This window comes from Eumetopias jubatus, unplaced genomic scaffold (assembly GCF_037043125.1).
Source record: "Eumetopias jubatus isolate StellerSeaLion01/CBP00866 unplaced genomic scaffold, mEumJub1_p1.0 scaffold_14, whole genome shotgun sequence".
NCBI classification, from domain to species: Eukaryota; Metazoa; Chordata; class Mammalia; order Carnivora; family Otariidae; genus Eumetopias; species Eumetopias jubatus.
The window spans coordinates 51,862,767-51,877,343 of NW_028274820.1; the positions used below are offsets into that span (position 1 = coordinate 51,862,767).

At 31.2% G+C, this 14,577-nt stretch overlaps 1 protein-coding gene across 3 annotated transcripts in view; it reads right to left on the minus strand.

The window, feature by feature from the left end:
- Positions 1 to 14,577, minus strand: part of SNX13 (sorting nexin 13) — a 131,158-nt gene that overhangs the window by 26,799 nt on the left and 89,782 nt on the right. For all 3 annotated transcript variants that reach the window (XM_028118149.2, XM_028118144.2, XM_028118157.2), the window contains 4 exons: positions 10,937 to 11,041; positions 10,187 to 10,319; positions 5,804 to 5,841; positions 1,583 to 1,652 (listed from right to left, as the gene is read on the minus strand). In XM_028118149.2, the coding sequence (XP_027973950.2) occupies positions 1,583 to 1,652; positions 5,804 to 5,841; positions 10,187 to 10,319; positions 10,937 to 11,041 (346 nt within the window). The remainder of the gene's footprint in view (positions 1 to 1,582; positions 1,653 to 5,803; positions 5,842 to 10,186; positions 10,320 to 10,936; positions 11,042 to 14,577) is intronic.

Genomic DNA, 14,577 nt, shown 5'->3' on the forward strand with positions numbered 1-14,577 from the left:
ACTGATGTTACTAATGTAATTAATGAGTCCTCTAACAACCCTATGAATATTATTATTATTATTATTATTACATTTTATGGATAAGAAAACTGAAGTACAGAGAAGTTAAGGAACTTGCCCAAGTTCACCCAACTATTAAGTGGCAGAGCTGGGGTTTGAACCCATGGAAATGGACAAAAAGTAATGCTCTTAAAACTGTATTGTGCTGCCTTTAGTATTTATGCATAAGTTTGACAAAAATAATTTATTAAAAATGCTTAGTATGGTGCTTTCATACATTTTAAGAAGCTAATAAATACTTCTTGAATAAATGGACAAAGGAGCTAGAAAAAAACCACAACTTTCAGAGAAAAGAAAGATCTACATAAGAAATACAGACATGAGTATCTTCTTTGAGACATAAAGTTTAAGGTCTTTAAGAAAGAAATAAAAGGACAAATACTAAACATTTGTGGTTTAACAAAGACTTTCATATTTGGAAGATAAACCAACAAAGAAAAGAGATTTTTAAAAAGAATTTCAAAATTTCAGGAAGGAAAAGTGAAACAACTATAATAAAGGCTAGAAAGAAAAGCAACAAAACCTCTGGTTTTATGGACAAAGTTTTTATCTAATAACCTTTATAAGCAGAGTAATGTATGCACCAACTAACTGTAAAGGATAAAAGAACAACTTAGACAGCAACTATAAATAACTTATTTCAAAAATATGGCAGGGAATACAATGCAAAATGAGACCCCAGCTCCAGTGGGAAGAAAAAGAAAACAGAGACCTTAAAAAAAAAAAAAATGCAAATTATCTTTTAAGCTGTACTTGCACTATAAAATCTCTTCTTAGTTACCTAAAATGTAAGCACGAAACTGAACTGAGATACCTCAGTATGATAATATTTCAAATGTAATCGGACAGACACACTCCTATAATCCAGGAATAGTGAGGGGTGGGATAAGTAAATCATCATTACCTACTACCCATTGGCATTATCTAATAACCCAATGGCAATGATGAAAATAGATTTTTTTCTCAGTTCACTAACCATTTTGCATGTATGCTAAGTCACAAAATTTTAGGTTTCTCACCTCATCTAAGCATTTCTTAAGCTTCTGTAAACTCCTGTACCAATGTTTCATTAACCCACTTATCTAGTCTGACTTTACATGTATAAAAAAGATGGAGCTAAAATCTGCCCCAAGTAATTTAATAAGAATTATGCAGACAATTATTAGCAAGACGCAAACAAGAAGAAGAAAAGATTGGGTTTCAAGAGTTTATTAGCAATGACAAAATACTTAGAATTTAAGCTTTTTCAAATGTAAACAGTAACAACCTTAGAGAAAGAAGATACACAAGTACATCATAACATATACACAAAGTATCACTCAACAGGATAAACAGTATATATCAAACCATAATACAAATAAACGTAACAGAATTTAATGAAAAACATGCTGCAGAAAAAAAACGTAACTGAAAAATGACTACAGAAGAGAAAAATGGTTTGTAAAAACAAATGTAGAAAATAATCCAAGGGTGATAATAATTAATAATTTTTGAGTAATAATTATACCACAAAGTCTCTTACCAGTGTCTGAAATGTAAGCATGGAGTTGTACTGAGTCATCAGAAGATACGTTTGAAAGGTCATCTAAAGACTTGAAAAAGAAAAATAATCAAAAAAATATTTTAATTTTATAGGAAAAAAGTGTTAAAGCATCCTATATCATATATGTCTTACTCATCTTTGCCCCACGTAAACTTTATATTACCTGTATTCCTCCCCCAACAATAATCCTATTTATACTAACAGGAGAGAGAAAATCCATAATTAAAAAACTATAAAACAAAGTATTTCAGAAATCAACTTAGTACATTGATTATTTCTTCCTTCATTGTTTATCCATATACTGACATTTGTTACTTCTCAAATATATTCAATATATGGCAAGGAAAAAATATGGATAAAAATAAGTAGACATGTTCTTAAGTTACCATTTCAAATTTTTTTAATGTTGAACTATACTAGAGCCAATTCTGTATTACTTAACATTTTTGTAAACTTAGGAATAATTTTAGATTCCTTATCCATAAAATGAGAATAGTACCTACACATCATAGGGTTATGTAAGGATTAAATAAGAAGACATGTAAAACATTTAGTAAGACTGCTCAATACAAAAAAGTTACCTATTATAATTACTTATTACATGAAGTGAATCCAGTCTAAGATTTTAAATAATTTTCAAAAATAATTCCACAAACAAAAATCATTACTGAGTGACCCAAATGAATCTTTTTTCAACTATGGCCTTTGGGTTTAAATTTAACTTTTTTGCCTCATATACACACACCCACACATACCTAGAAGGGCACATAATGACAGACTGTACAGAAAGAGTTAACCTGAGTCAACTATATATCAAATAATAATGATAATAATACAATATTATATACTTGGAATTACTAAGAGGGTAAACCTTAAATGTTCTCAATACAAAAAGAAATGGTAATTATCTGATGTGATGGAGGGATTAGTGAACTCTAAGGTGGTAACCATTTTGTAATATCAAAACAATATGTCATACATCTTCAACTTATGTAATGTTTTATGTAAATTATATCTCAATAAAGCTGGGAAAAAAATAAACAAGAAAGAGTTCATTTGAAATTGCTCTCTGAAAGGAATGCTTGCAAGCCTGGCCCTTGGATGACATCTGGGAATTTAGAATTAGGGAAGGTTCCCACCATTCCTTAACCACTAAGAGTAGTTCACTGTACCTAATAACTGTTTATGCTGAACACCTGCTTTCCTTCTAGGAGTCTGGAATTTTAGTATGTACTAACTAGAGGTTTTCCTATGTGACCTGCCTCCAGTGAAAACCCTGGTCACTTAGTCTCGGATAAGCTTTCCTGGTAGCAACATTTCATATGTGTTGTCACATTCATAGCTGGAGGATTTAAGTTTGTCTAATGTGACTTACATGGGAGAGGATTCTTGGAAACTTGTACCTGGTTTCCTCTGGACTTTGTTGCATGCGCCTTTTCCCTTTGCTGATTTTGCTTTAAATCCTTTCTCTCTAATAAATCCTTTCCATAAGAGTCAAGAGTATGCTAAGGCCTACGAGTTCTCTTAGTAATCACTGAACATCGAAATGGTCTCTGACACACAGACATTATATGATTCAGACATATTTTATACTCTAAAAACCATAGGATCTGAATGGACTTTGGGTCCTAACGTGATATTACCAATATTACTAGGAGAGTCATTTAAATGACTTAAATGCAGCTATATATGACATAAATCCATTTAAATTAAGGCAACTACATTCTAAGAAGAAAGCCAAAAAGTTTACTACTTAATACTATTCATTAAGAGCAGCAAAATATGATAATAACATACAGAAAATCCACAGTATTTTCCTGGTCAAGTGGACAAATCATTAAATTAAAATGGGTCTAGTCCAGACTTCACCAGTGACACCCTAAGAGACTTCTGCCAAATCAACCAGTCTTTCTTGTACCTCAGTTTTCCCAATGGTACAATGGTGTAATACTTGCTCTACAACTTTGTCAGTTTACAAAGTGAATTATAATGCTCTGAAAAGAGTGCACTTATTTTTAAGTGGTCCTATGACCTATAATAAAACATCTTGATAGAAACACAACCTTTGTTTTATTATTACTTTTATGTGAAAGATAGAAGCCTCAGAGAAAATAGAATATTCTACAAAATTTAGATTATCTACTATGATCTTCTTCCAATTACAAGCTATCACAGAGAATATAAAACAATTGTTTTAAGAAGTATTTTTGTTATTACTGTTATTGTTAACCTTCCCTTATAGTAACATTTCAACAGCAAAACAGTACTTATCACTTTAAACATGTTACCATCTTATACTATGCAACCCAGAAATTGTTAGAAAACTTTGTACCTAAGTGTCTTTTTAGCACACTTAAACAATTAATATTATTTTCATTAAATATGATGAAAAACCCAATGAAACATCTCCCAGTCACAGGTATAATGCAAATGTAAATATCAAGTAGACTATAAAATTACAGTTGGTGAAATAATATTAACTACATTCTGATTTAGAACTATAATTATTACTTAGTAAAAGAAAACTGTGATTTCAAAACAAGTAGACTTATGCTGTCCTGAAATAAAACAGTTTGTAAAGATTCTTGAGTTACGACTGGAACTGCTTGCAAAAAAAGTTTTTTTTTTTTTAACATAATAAGACAAAAAAATGAAAGTTCAGATTTACTGTGATAATCCACAACTATGATGGCACTGCTAGAAATGCTTATAATTTACCTGCCAATCTCAATTGAAAATAAGTAAATCACATTATTTTCTTTGCTTATTATATTGGAAAAAACTATCATGACTTATTTTACAATCTTAAAGCTATTTTTAAAATGTAGCTATCCACTAAAATTTGTATATGTATTAAAAAAGAAAGAATCCAAAAGACTCCAGGAACTTAAAACCTTGAATTTAATAGATTTATGTGAATAACAAAATACTGCAAGTCCCTGACCTCAAGTGTGACCTTTGTCAATCAAGAGACTGTCTGGTTTATATCTCTATGTGACAAAAGAATCACTCTTATTTGGAAAAGCATTTATTCCAGATATGGAATAAAGAAAAAAAAGTATTTGTTACTAGTGTTCAAACACTTGTACAAGCACTACAAAAGTGAATACTTGAAATTTCAAATGAATGAAGTTTCATCACATCTGGAAACATTTTCATTACAAATGAATATTATTGCTAATACTTTCTTCATGCTCTACAAGTTATTCCTTTTTGTTATAAGGTTATGGAATATAACAAACAAATGGTAATGACACCAAATGATTTAGGAAAATACTTCAAATGTTACATCATATCTGACATAACACTATGGCTGACTGCTTCAGTGTTCTGTTAAAGGTTGTACTTTGTAGAGTAATAAAACCCTCAATAAGGTTGTATTTTGAAATATAGTTATATATAGAAGATAACATAAGATAATGGACCTGGAGACTATTTAGCTATTACAAAAAGTCTGAAAGAGGAAGTAATATAAGTAGAATATAAACAAAGCAAACAATCTCTCCCTAACCCCCCACAAATTCTGGACTGAAACTTTCACAGAACATAGTAATATTTCTTCCTAGCAGCATTTTATGAAATAAGTTATTCACGACAAGGGTGGATAGATAAAAGAACTGAAATGTTCATTATTTCACACTTCATTTTGAATGTATAAAATGCCAATGACAGCTTATGTGCTAAAAACATATCATTCTTAAATTTGTAATCCTAAAATAGCTTTATTTACTATAAGGCCTTAAGCTTAAATTTTTTTACAACAACCATAGTGTGCACGTTAAGAAATATCTGGAAGTTTTCAGATATCCTAATTTTATATTTCTTTTCTACATACAAAAAGAAAAACCTAATTTCAGTGTAAACACTTGTATGTCACAAGTTTACTATCCAACATAGCACTAACCAAAGAGTCATTTCAAAATACTAAATATTGGGATTGAAAATAATGAAGTCACTTTTTTTATCAAATACAACTGAATTATGCAGATGTGACTTAAATCCCATTTTTAAAAATGAAAATAAATTTCAGTGAATTTATATGTGAATTTATATGTGAATTTAACATTTCTTTTAAGGCAAAGAACTTCTTATAAAAGGATGATCTGAGAGCTTCTAATATATTATTTATGTATGTTAAAGCTCACCTTTTATAATATTTTCAAGTCACTTTAATAATTAAGTACCCATTATAATACTTACCAAATTTATGCTTCCAGTAGGAGACCCATTAAAAGACTCTGTGGGAGGGGAAATTCAACTTAGTACACAGTAAAAAACTTGAAAAAATTGTTTTATCTAAGGCTCAAACACCAAGAATGAAAGTCACCCAAGCAGACATAACAAAACAGCAAAGGAAATTGTGGTATACTACTCCCCAACACCTACTGCTCCCTTAAGCCTCATGGTTTTGCAAGCCATGTATTTCAGAGAAAATATAAATGTACCTGAGTTGCCCCCCACAAAACACACACCAAAAATAGGCGTTTGTGTACAGGAGAGCAATTATTAAATATTTTATCCTTATTTTATCATATGAAGTTGTCTGATAAAATGTAAACCTGAGGAAAACAATGCAGAGTGAAGTTCATTAGGAAATGTCACAAGTTTTTTGTTAGTTCTGTCTCACTGGATTAAGAAATAGTATAAATAAAATTTTTCTTTCATGTGAAGAGTAAACAGATCGGTTTGTATACATAATATATCTATTATGTCCACTTGCTCTCGGTATACTTGGCCCAAAAACATCGCAACCCTAGATTCTTAAATCAATATATAACAGAACAAGATACGTAAAACTCCATATGCACTGCCATTTACTTAAAAAACAACTAAAAATTCTTTTTAAAAAGTAATGTTAGAGAGCTAAGTCAATTATACATTATAAAATTAATGTCTTTTCCTTCAGTGTTTTATTCTATATCTGAGCACACAAAGTTACCAATTAAGATGCCCCTCTGTTAAAAACAGAAATGAATATATGGTAAAGCAGTATTCTTATACAGTTTAAAGTTAATGTATGGCTTCCAGCACTTAAGAGATTATTTATGAATCTGGGTATCTAAATGGGTCTTCAAAACCAATTTCTAGGGGCACCTGGGTGGCCTTAGTCGTTAAGCATCTGCCTTCGGCTCCGGTCATGATCCCAGGGTCCTGGGATCAAGCCCCGTATCGGGCTCCCTGCTCCGCGGGAAGCCTGCTTCTCCCTCTCCCACTCCTCCTGCTTGTGTTCCCTCTCTCACTGTGTCTCGCTCTGTTAAATAAATAAATAAATAAGTAAAACCAATTTCTATTACTTTTAGAAAGAAGCAGTTGGTGTTGCTTTCCAGCTTCAACAATTCTAAATGCCCAAGAACATTTCTTGGTTCCTCAGACCTATGGCCACAAAAAGTAAACAGGAAATTCCACCTAGGATTACCCCTTGGTTAACAGCAAGGTGATAATTAAAATGAGCAAACAGTTCTCTATCCTCCTTATTCAGTTATATAACTCCTACTTCCTTCTGTGGTCTGCCCACCTCTTAAATCTTTCTACCAAAGACAAATCAAGTTAAAAGAGCAATCAGAAGGAAAACAAGATGTAATTTACTTTTGTGATCAACAATAAGAAGATACAGAAATAGAGTCTAAAATCAATCTAGGCCCACATTTAGTCAAGAATTTGGTAACTGCCTATAAAGATTAGAAAACAAAAGAAAGTATGATTTGATATGGTGAGAAAAATAATGTGATTAAAATTAAAACAAAGCATTATTTAAATATTTTTTAAAAGACTGTGTGACCATGTTTTAATGAAGGAGAAGTACCAACTTTAAAAATATTTTAAGGCTGAACTAACTAAAAAAAGCAATCACAAATAGAAAGGAGGAAAAAAGGGGAGAGAGCACACACATAATTACAAAAGCCATTCAGCTACTACCTACCTACTGAAGTGTGATTAAATAGGAATGAAATTTCTTTCCCAGAAGGGAAAAAAAAAAAACACTAAAGGATATTATCACACATGATAAGACCTGGCCCATTCATTTTAGGTTCAAATGTAGCCTGCAATTTTTTTTAATCATCCATACAGTTAAAAACTAGATTAGACAATTATTTCAAAATGTCTAAAAAATAAAGTGTCAAGAATCTTATTTTTATTTTATTTTATTTACTTATTTGAGAGAGAGAGAAAACGAGCTGGTGGGGAGGAGCAGAGAGGGAGAGGGAGAAGCAGGCTCTCCACTGAGCAGGGAGCCCGACACAGGGCTTGATCCCAGGAACCTTAATTTTAAAAAATCAAAAATGAATTTATAACAAAAAAATGTGCGGAAGGCCTATTTTTGATTAAACAATCTTATAATGACACGAAAATCATAAGCATCACTATTGAAAAAGTCCTAGCAATTGCCTAAAACCTAAAAACAATAAACCTGACAGCTGTTTGTAACAATAATGCTTCATATTTATACCCATCATTCTACATACTTTTTTCAAATGGTTTCAAGAAAAGGGGTTAGACAATTTCTTAGTTATAAGATGTATAAAAGCTCACCAATAAGGACAAAGAATACTAAAAAGCAATGTCCTAGAAAGACAAAAGATATATTTATGTATATAATTTCAAACTTCAATTAATAATTCCAATGTGAAGGATGACTCAATGGCTGATATATGAGAAAGTACATTTACTTCAGACCAAAACAAGTTGCAGAAAAAATTTTTTAATGTATTTCATGCTTTAAGTATGAAGTTTTGGGAAGTTTCAGATGGCTTATAAAAAAACTGGTTCCATTAGTTGCATACAAGACAACTAACTAGACTGCCTAGAAAGATATGAATAAAAGTTAAAGTCAATATACTGGACTTTAGAAGAGTTCTTACACTATTGGAACAAAAACTACTGCCAAAGAATATAATGCTACTATCATTTTAAATTATAGATTACTTAGAAGCTCATACCATTAGCAATTATGATTTAACTTATCTTTCTTTCATTCTGGGTCATATAGCAAATCCATAATACTAAGAAATCTCTAGAGTAGATGAAATTAAAATAAACAAAAATATTTATTTATTTATATTTATTTATATATATTTATATATACATTGCACTGCTACTTGCAAATTTCATAGCAGCTCTGTAAAAGATTTTTTAAGAGACAGTAAATACAGAGATACTGTATAATAAACTTGAGTCACACTGAATTTTACTACTTAGCTCCCACAGAAGTACTCTTAAAAAAAAAAAAACTTCCTTAATTATGCTATCAAAGCCAGTTAATGGAATATTATTCCAGGTTTACAAATAAAACAAACCAGAAAGAGTATTAATTTAAAAAACTCAAGATACTAGATCAACAACCAATATAAAAGTTATTAAAACTCAAATGCAAACTCCTGTAACTGGATTTCTTAGATTATTTAAAAAGTAAAATCTTACTAATACAGACGAGGGAAGGGGGCGGGGGGAGAGAGGAGAGGGAAGAGCAGGAACCTGCTGTAACAGAGGTATCTTTTAAAGCAGTGCTTACCACTTGATAGACCTATTGTATCTCCAGCCCCAAGTAGTCCTACCCATAAAACCTATTCATAAATAATTAAAATTACTCTCTTAAAATAATTACTGAAATCTTTCCCATTTACTTTTTATTTCTACTGCTTATTTGAACATACCAGGAAGCTTATCACACCTTACATACTTTATTAGTTTTATAAGTACTGCTGAATTGGATCACCAGTAAAATGGTCATTGGCTTCACAATATGGGGATTTGTGCTCTAAGTGCTACCTCTCCCACTATTTTTAAATAACTGCTTATATACTACTAGTAAAAATTGGCATTTGTTTTAGTTTATAAATCATTCTCATATACATAATTTCCTTTAAATCTGACAATGGTATGATAATGACTCTGAAGATATTACTATGACAAAATTATTATTCCAGATCTACAACTGATCTTCATGATTCAGACTTAAATTAAGTGTTTGGCCAACATCACTATAGGTAACTAAGTAGTAGAACAGGAGTAAAATCTAAATATTCTGATTCTCAAAGTCTGCTTCTTCATTATATCATACTGATAATATCCTCATTTGAAAAAAACTGAAAGATTGGAATAAACGACTCATGTAGTTTCTTCCACCTTATACTGTTCAGGATTTAGAAAATGGTGGAATAAAAGAGAAAAAAATTATTCTTTTTAAAACAATGCTGTATATAGTTTATGGTACACTCTCAGGATCATGACTTGTTATCTCATTTAATCTTCTCAATAATCCCACTGTTAGTCATGAATATTATTAGTTACTAGCGAAACGGAAACTACCATAAAAAATATGTGGGTGATAAAACTCAAGAAAACATTCTTCTTAAGGCTTCAAGGCTTTTATAGTTATGTTCTGTTACTAAATTTTCAACATTGTAATTTAGTATTAACTAAACTCTGTCATTCATTTATAGAGTTTTAAATATTTTACAAGTCATATTGGGCTTCAAGGCATTTTTTTATCTTACTCGAAACGTCATCTTTTGGTCAACAGTATATAGGAATATTTATGTACACACACACATGTGCACACACCATGCACATGTGCCACCTTACCTCCATCACCATCATCTGATCCTCTGAAACTAGGATCTTTTAACATATCCAGCTCAGCTAACATGCGCACATAAAGTGCATTCTGTCTGAAGGAAGGATAAAATCTTTCATCTCGTAGCATCAATTCATAGACCTTATTGAAATAAATCAAGATATTCCATCATTAATACAGATAATGTACTAATTTTCACTAATAAGATTTCACCAAAAGCTAGAAAGAGGTATTGCTATAATGAATTACACATTCCATACTTATAAGATGCCAGCAATAAGCCTACATCACAACTAATGATTTCTCAACTAATTTCACAACTAACGGTCCCTCTAGTACCTCAATGTATTGAAAATGGTCCCACTGCAACACAAGTCACATGACAGGTTATATATAATGTTCCAGGAAGTAGTGTTCTCTAAAAAACAAGTCCACATAAAGGCTCCAGGAACACAGTAAAATAAATTTATATCAGGTCATTTATATATCATTATCAACTCATGAAATTCTAAGACTATATATCTGGCCCTTTAGTCAGATTTAAATAACAACCCAACATAAGGATTTTCCTCACTTGTCATTTAAATAAACAAACAAAAAACTGGCCTACTTTTTTGTAAATGAGAAGTGTTAATTCATTTTTTTAGTTACCACTATACTTTTATGTTTCAATAACCTTTTAAAAAATGAATTATATGCATATAGAAACATACTTTTTTTCATAAGAAACATATAATGATAAATGTTATATATAATACCTTCCTCTGAATGTCATCAAAGATTTCAGGGGTTGGATCTTCATGATTCAAAGTATCTGCTAATTTTGCTACCAAATAATCATCAACAGTAACTCTTGGAGATGCCTAACAGAGAAAAATAATAGTAGTAATGACCTTTTAAGTTTCTAATACAAGTTAATTCTTTATAGTAGAAGAATTATATAATGGAACCATATTATCGAAAGTAATTGGTAAAAAAAAAAACGCTTGGTTTGTAAACAACACCTTAGCGTTTAAGAAAGCTAAAATAAGAACCAAACCTTCTTGTCATCATGTAGTATAAAGTACACTGGGAGACAAACATGGATTTAAATCTTGACATTTGCTGAGTTAGTTACCTCTCAATAGGTTGCATTTCCTCAATCTGCAAAATGGAGATAATACCACCTATGGTTATTATGTAACCGTATTACTATTTTACCATATTAAAAGAGATTTATCTGGGGCACCTGGGTGACTCAGTAGGTTAAGTGTCTGCCTTTGGCTCAGGTCATGATTCCGGGATCCTGGGAGCGAGGCCCGAGTCCTCTCCTTGCTCATCCCAGGGAGTCAGCTTATCCCTCTCTCTCTCTGCCTCTCCCCCTGCTCATGCTCTCTCTCCCTCTCTCTCCCTCAAATAAGTAAAATCTTAAAAAAATAAAAATAAAAAATAAATGAGATTTATCTAAGGCATACAAGCACAGTGTCTGGCACATAGGAAACACTGTCATGAGGAGTTAGTGCTGAACATCCAGTAGTCCTGGATGTGTATTTAATATGACTGCGAAAAGAATAAGCCATTTGTTACTTTAACACTAGAAACAATCTTTTTAAATAGTTTTTACGAGACTACCCTTTTTCTAAATTTGGTTTTATAATGCTGCAGTGAAGTTCCAGTGTGATACGGGGGAGCAAAAAATATAAAAAGTTAATTTTTCCAACAATTTCCATTGTAAAGTGCATAATATGACAGATATGCCACAGAAATATAAAATCTGATGTTCAATGTGAAAAGCTTCTTTATTGAAAGAAAAAAATGCTGAAAAGCTAGAAATATGGTCATCTTTGGCATGCCAACTTTTGAATTTTTAGCTCTGAAGGCTCTAGAGAATAAATGAGTAATAAGGATGGGAACTCCTAAAGAAACTTGCACAAGAATGCAGTGTTTAAATAATTTCTCTATGCTACCCAATAGGATATCCAAGGAAAAGATGGGATAAATACAGAAAAGGAGAAAAAGTTTAAAGAGTAAGTAAACAGCAGGGTATAAATATGTAGGAAAAAGCCTATACAACGTCTAATGTTCCCTGGGGTTCACTCTACATTCTAGTTAGTAAGCCCAAGTAGGTTGTGTGGTGGTTGGGGTTTTTTGCAGGAGGAAGGGAAGAGTGCTTATTTGTTTGTGTGAGTAGAGGAGGATGTGCTGTGGTGGTGTGTGTGTGTCTTTTTCCCTGAAACAAAAAAAGAACTAAACAACTTTAAGTGTGTGACAAAAATTTTAGAGAGGGACTGATTTTAGTTAGTTTTGTCCTGTCAGTTGCCCTTTAAGCTCATGAAACTCAGTTTCTAGGAGATAAGATGCAAATCTGAAAATCATAACATTTTACCTTTATTTAGTTTACTTCTTCCTATAATCTCAAATATACAGAACTGGATTAGGACTCATCCTTGGTGTAACGTGACCAAAACTTTTAAAGAGTTATCATGGGACACAACCAACCAGATCTCCCCACTCAAAAAAAGTAATAACAGAAAAAATATTTATGTACATTTTTTACCACTTTAACATAAAAATACAAAAATAAGTGTTTTTCCAAAATTATCTATTAATCTGTATTCTGTACTTTTCCACACAAATGTGGTTATTTAAAACAAGAGGACTAGTTAAGCAGCAATTAGTAATTAGTAAGACTAATTAAACAAATAATGTTAGAGAAAAACGTAACTATTTAGGTTTTATCCTCCAATACACAATTTAACTTTTTAAGCTCTTTATTAGATATTTAAATATTGTAGGCTATATTATTGTGTATTATTAAAATGCATAAATATAAGACTTCTAAAAAAGTTGTATACCTACAATAAGACTAAACAGGTATTACCTATATTTAATTTAAAAAACTACTTTCTTTTTATTCCATGATCCCATAGGATATTTTTACCTTTTTGTGTTTCCTTTTTTAACAATACTTCTCTGATCTGCCTGCAGACTTCAGGACATCACCTTTTTTTTTGTTGTTGTTTTAAACCAAGTGGTATAAATGAATACAATCAAATACAAAATTCACTTTGACTTTCAGCTCTGTTCTTAACCTACATCACACTTACTTCCCTTATCAGTCCAATGTGATGACATCAAGTTAAGTATCTTTTCAGTAAAACCATTTAGGCACAGAATAATGACATTTTACTTACTAAAAACGGCATCTAAGAATTTACATATAGACTATTTGTGTCTAAAATGCCCATTTTAAACACTTCAAAACATAATGGACGTCACTAAAAGTTATACCTCTCTTTCTCAAGGAAAATGGTTTTAAAAACAGGTCATTCAAACTTGTGAGTGTAGTGTTAGTATGATTTGATATGGTGAGAAAAATAATGTGATTAAAATTAAAACAAAGCATTATTTAAATATTTTTTAAAAGACTGTGTGAAGGTAGATTCCAAATAAATTATAGTTTTAGTAAAGAAACTAAGAAAATCCTGTTAAGCTAACTAACTGTCCCCTTCTTATGATATTTTTTTAAGTTCTCAACAGTCTCATTTCAAAAAAATTAGTCATTTTTTTGACTGAGGTTTTTTTTATAGCCTACACATATACAACTCAGGTCAATCTGTCCTTTTCAAGGTTCCTTTTCTTTTAGCCTCTTCAAAGATCATTTAGTAGTTCTGGAAAAAAGCAAATAAATTTCTGTTTACTGTAATTCTTGTTCATATTTATTTTCAATGTTACTATTCTTATCACATTCTTTGAAAATATGACTTTACTGCATGACTTTACTGTCATCATTCTCATTTTCATTATCTGAACTTTTAGAAAACATGGTTAAAATATTCATAATGTTAAAAAGTCCCATCATAATACAAAGCACAGGACAGGAAAAGTAAAAGGAGGATTGTGAACATTCATGGTAACAATGCACTTAAGCCATACATGGAGTGCTACATGATGGAGAATTCACTGTAAAGAGTAAATAATGGCTACCAATATTAGAATCTAAGGGAAAAGACAGCAATGACTACTGAAAGTGGGAAATCCATGCCAGGGTCTTTTGACACTAAAATGTTGCCTTCAGCTCTGAATTCTGGAATCATGTATGGGTTTTGCATTTTTTCTCAATCTTCTCCATCCACTGCTAAAATCTGGGACTTCTGTGTCCTAGAGAAGGGTTTCCCAAGACTCAGGATGTGTTTCAAAGCTTTAAAAAAAGATTAACTTCAAAAGAATATTAAACTCATAGTTGATTTCTTACTGGAAATAATGAAAGCCAGAAAACAATGAAATACTATCCTCAAAATGCTGAAAGAAACTGACTTAAATAACTATTAATTTTTATTTTTCCAGTATTAACTATAATCCATTCTACTGGACTATGGACAAGAGAACTAACTCTATAACCTACTTTAAAAATTAACAT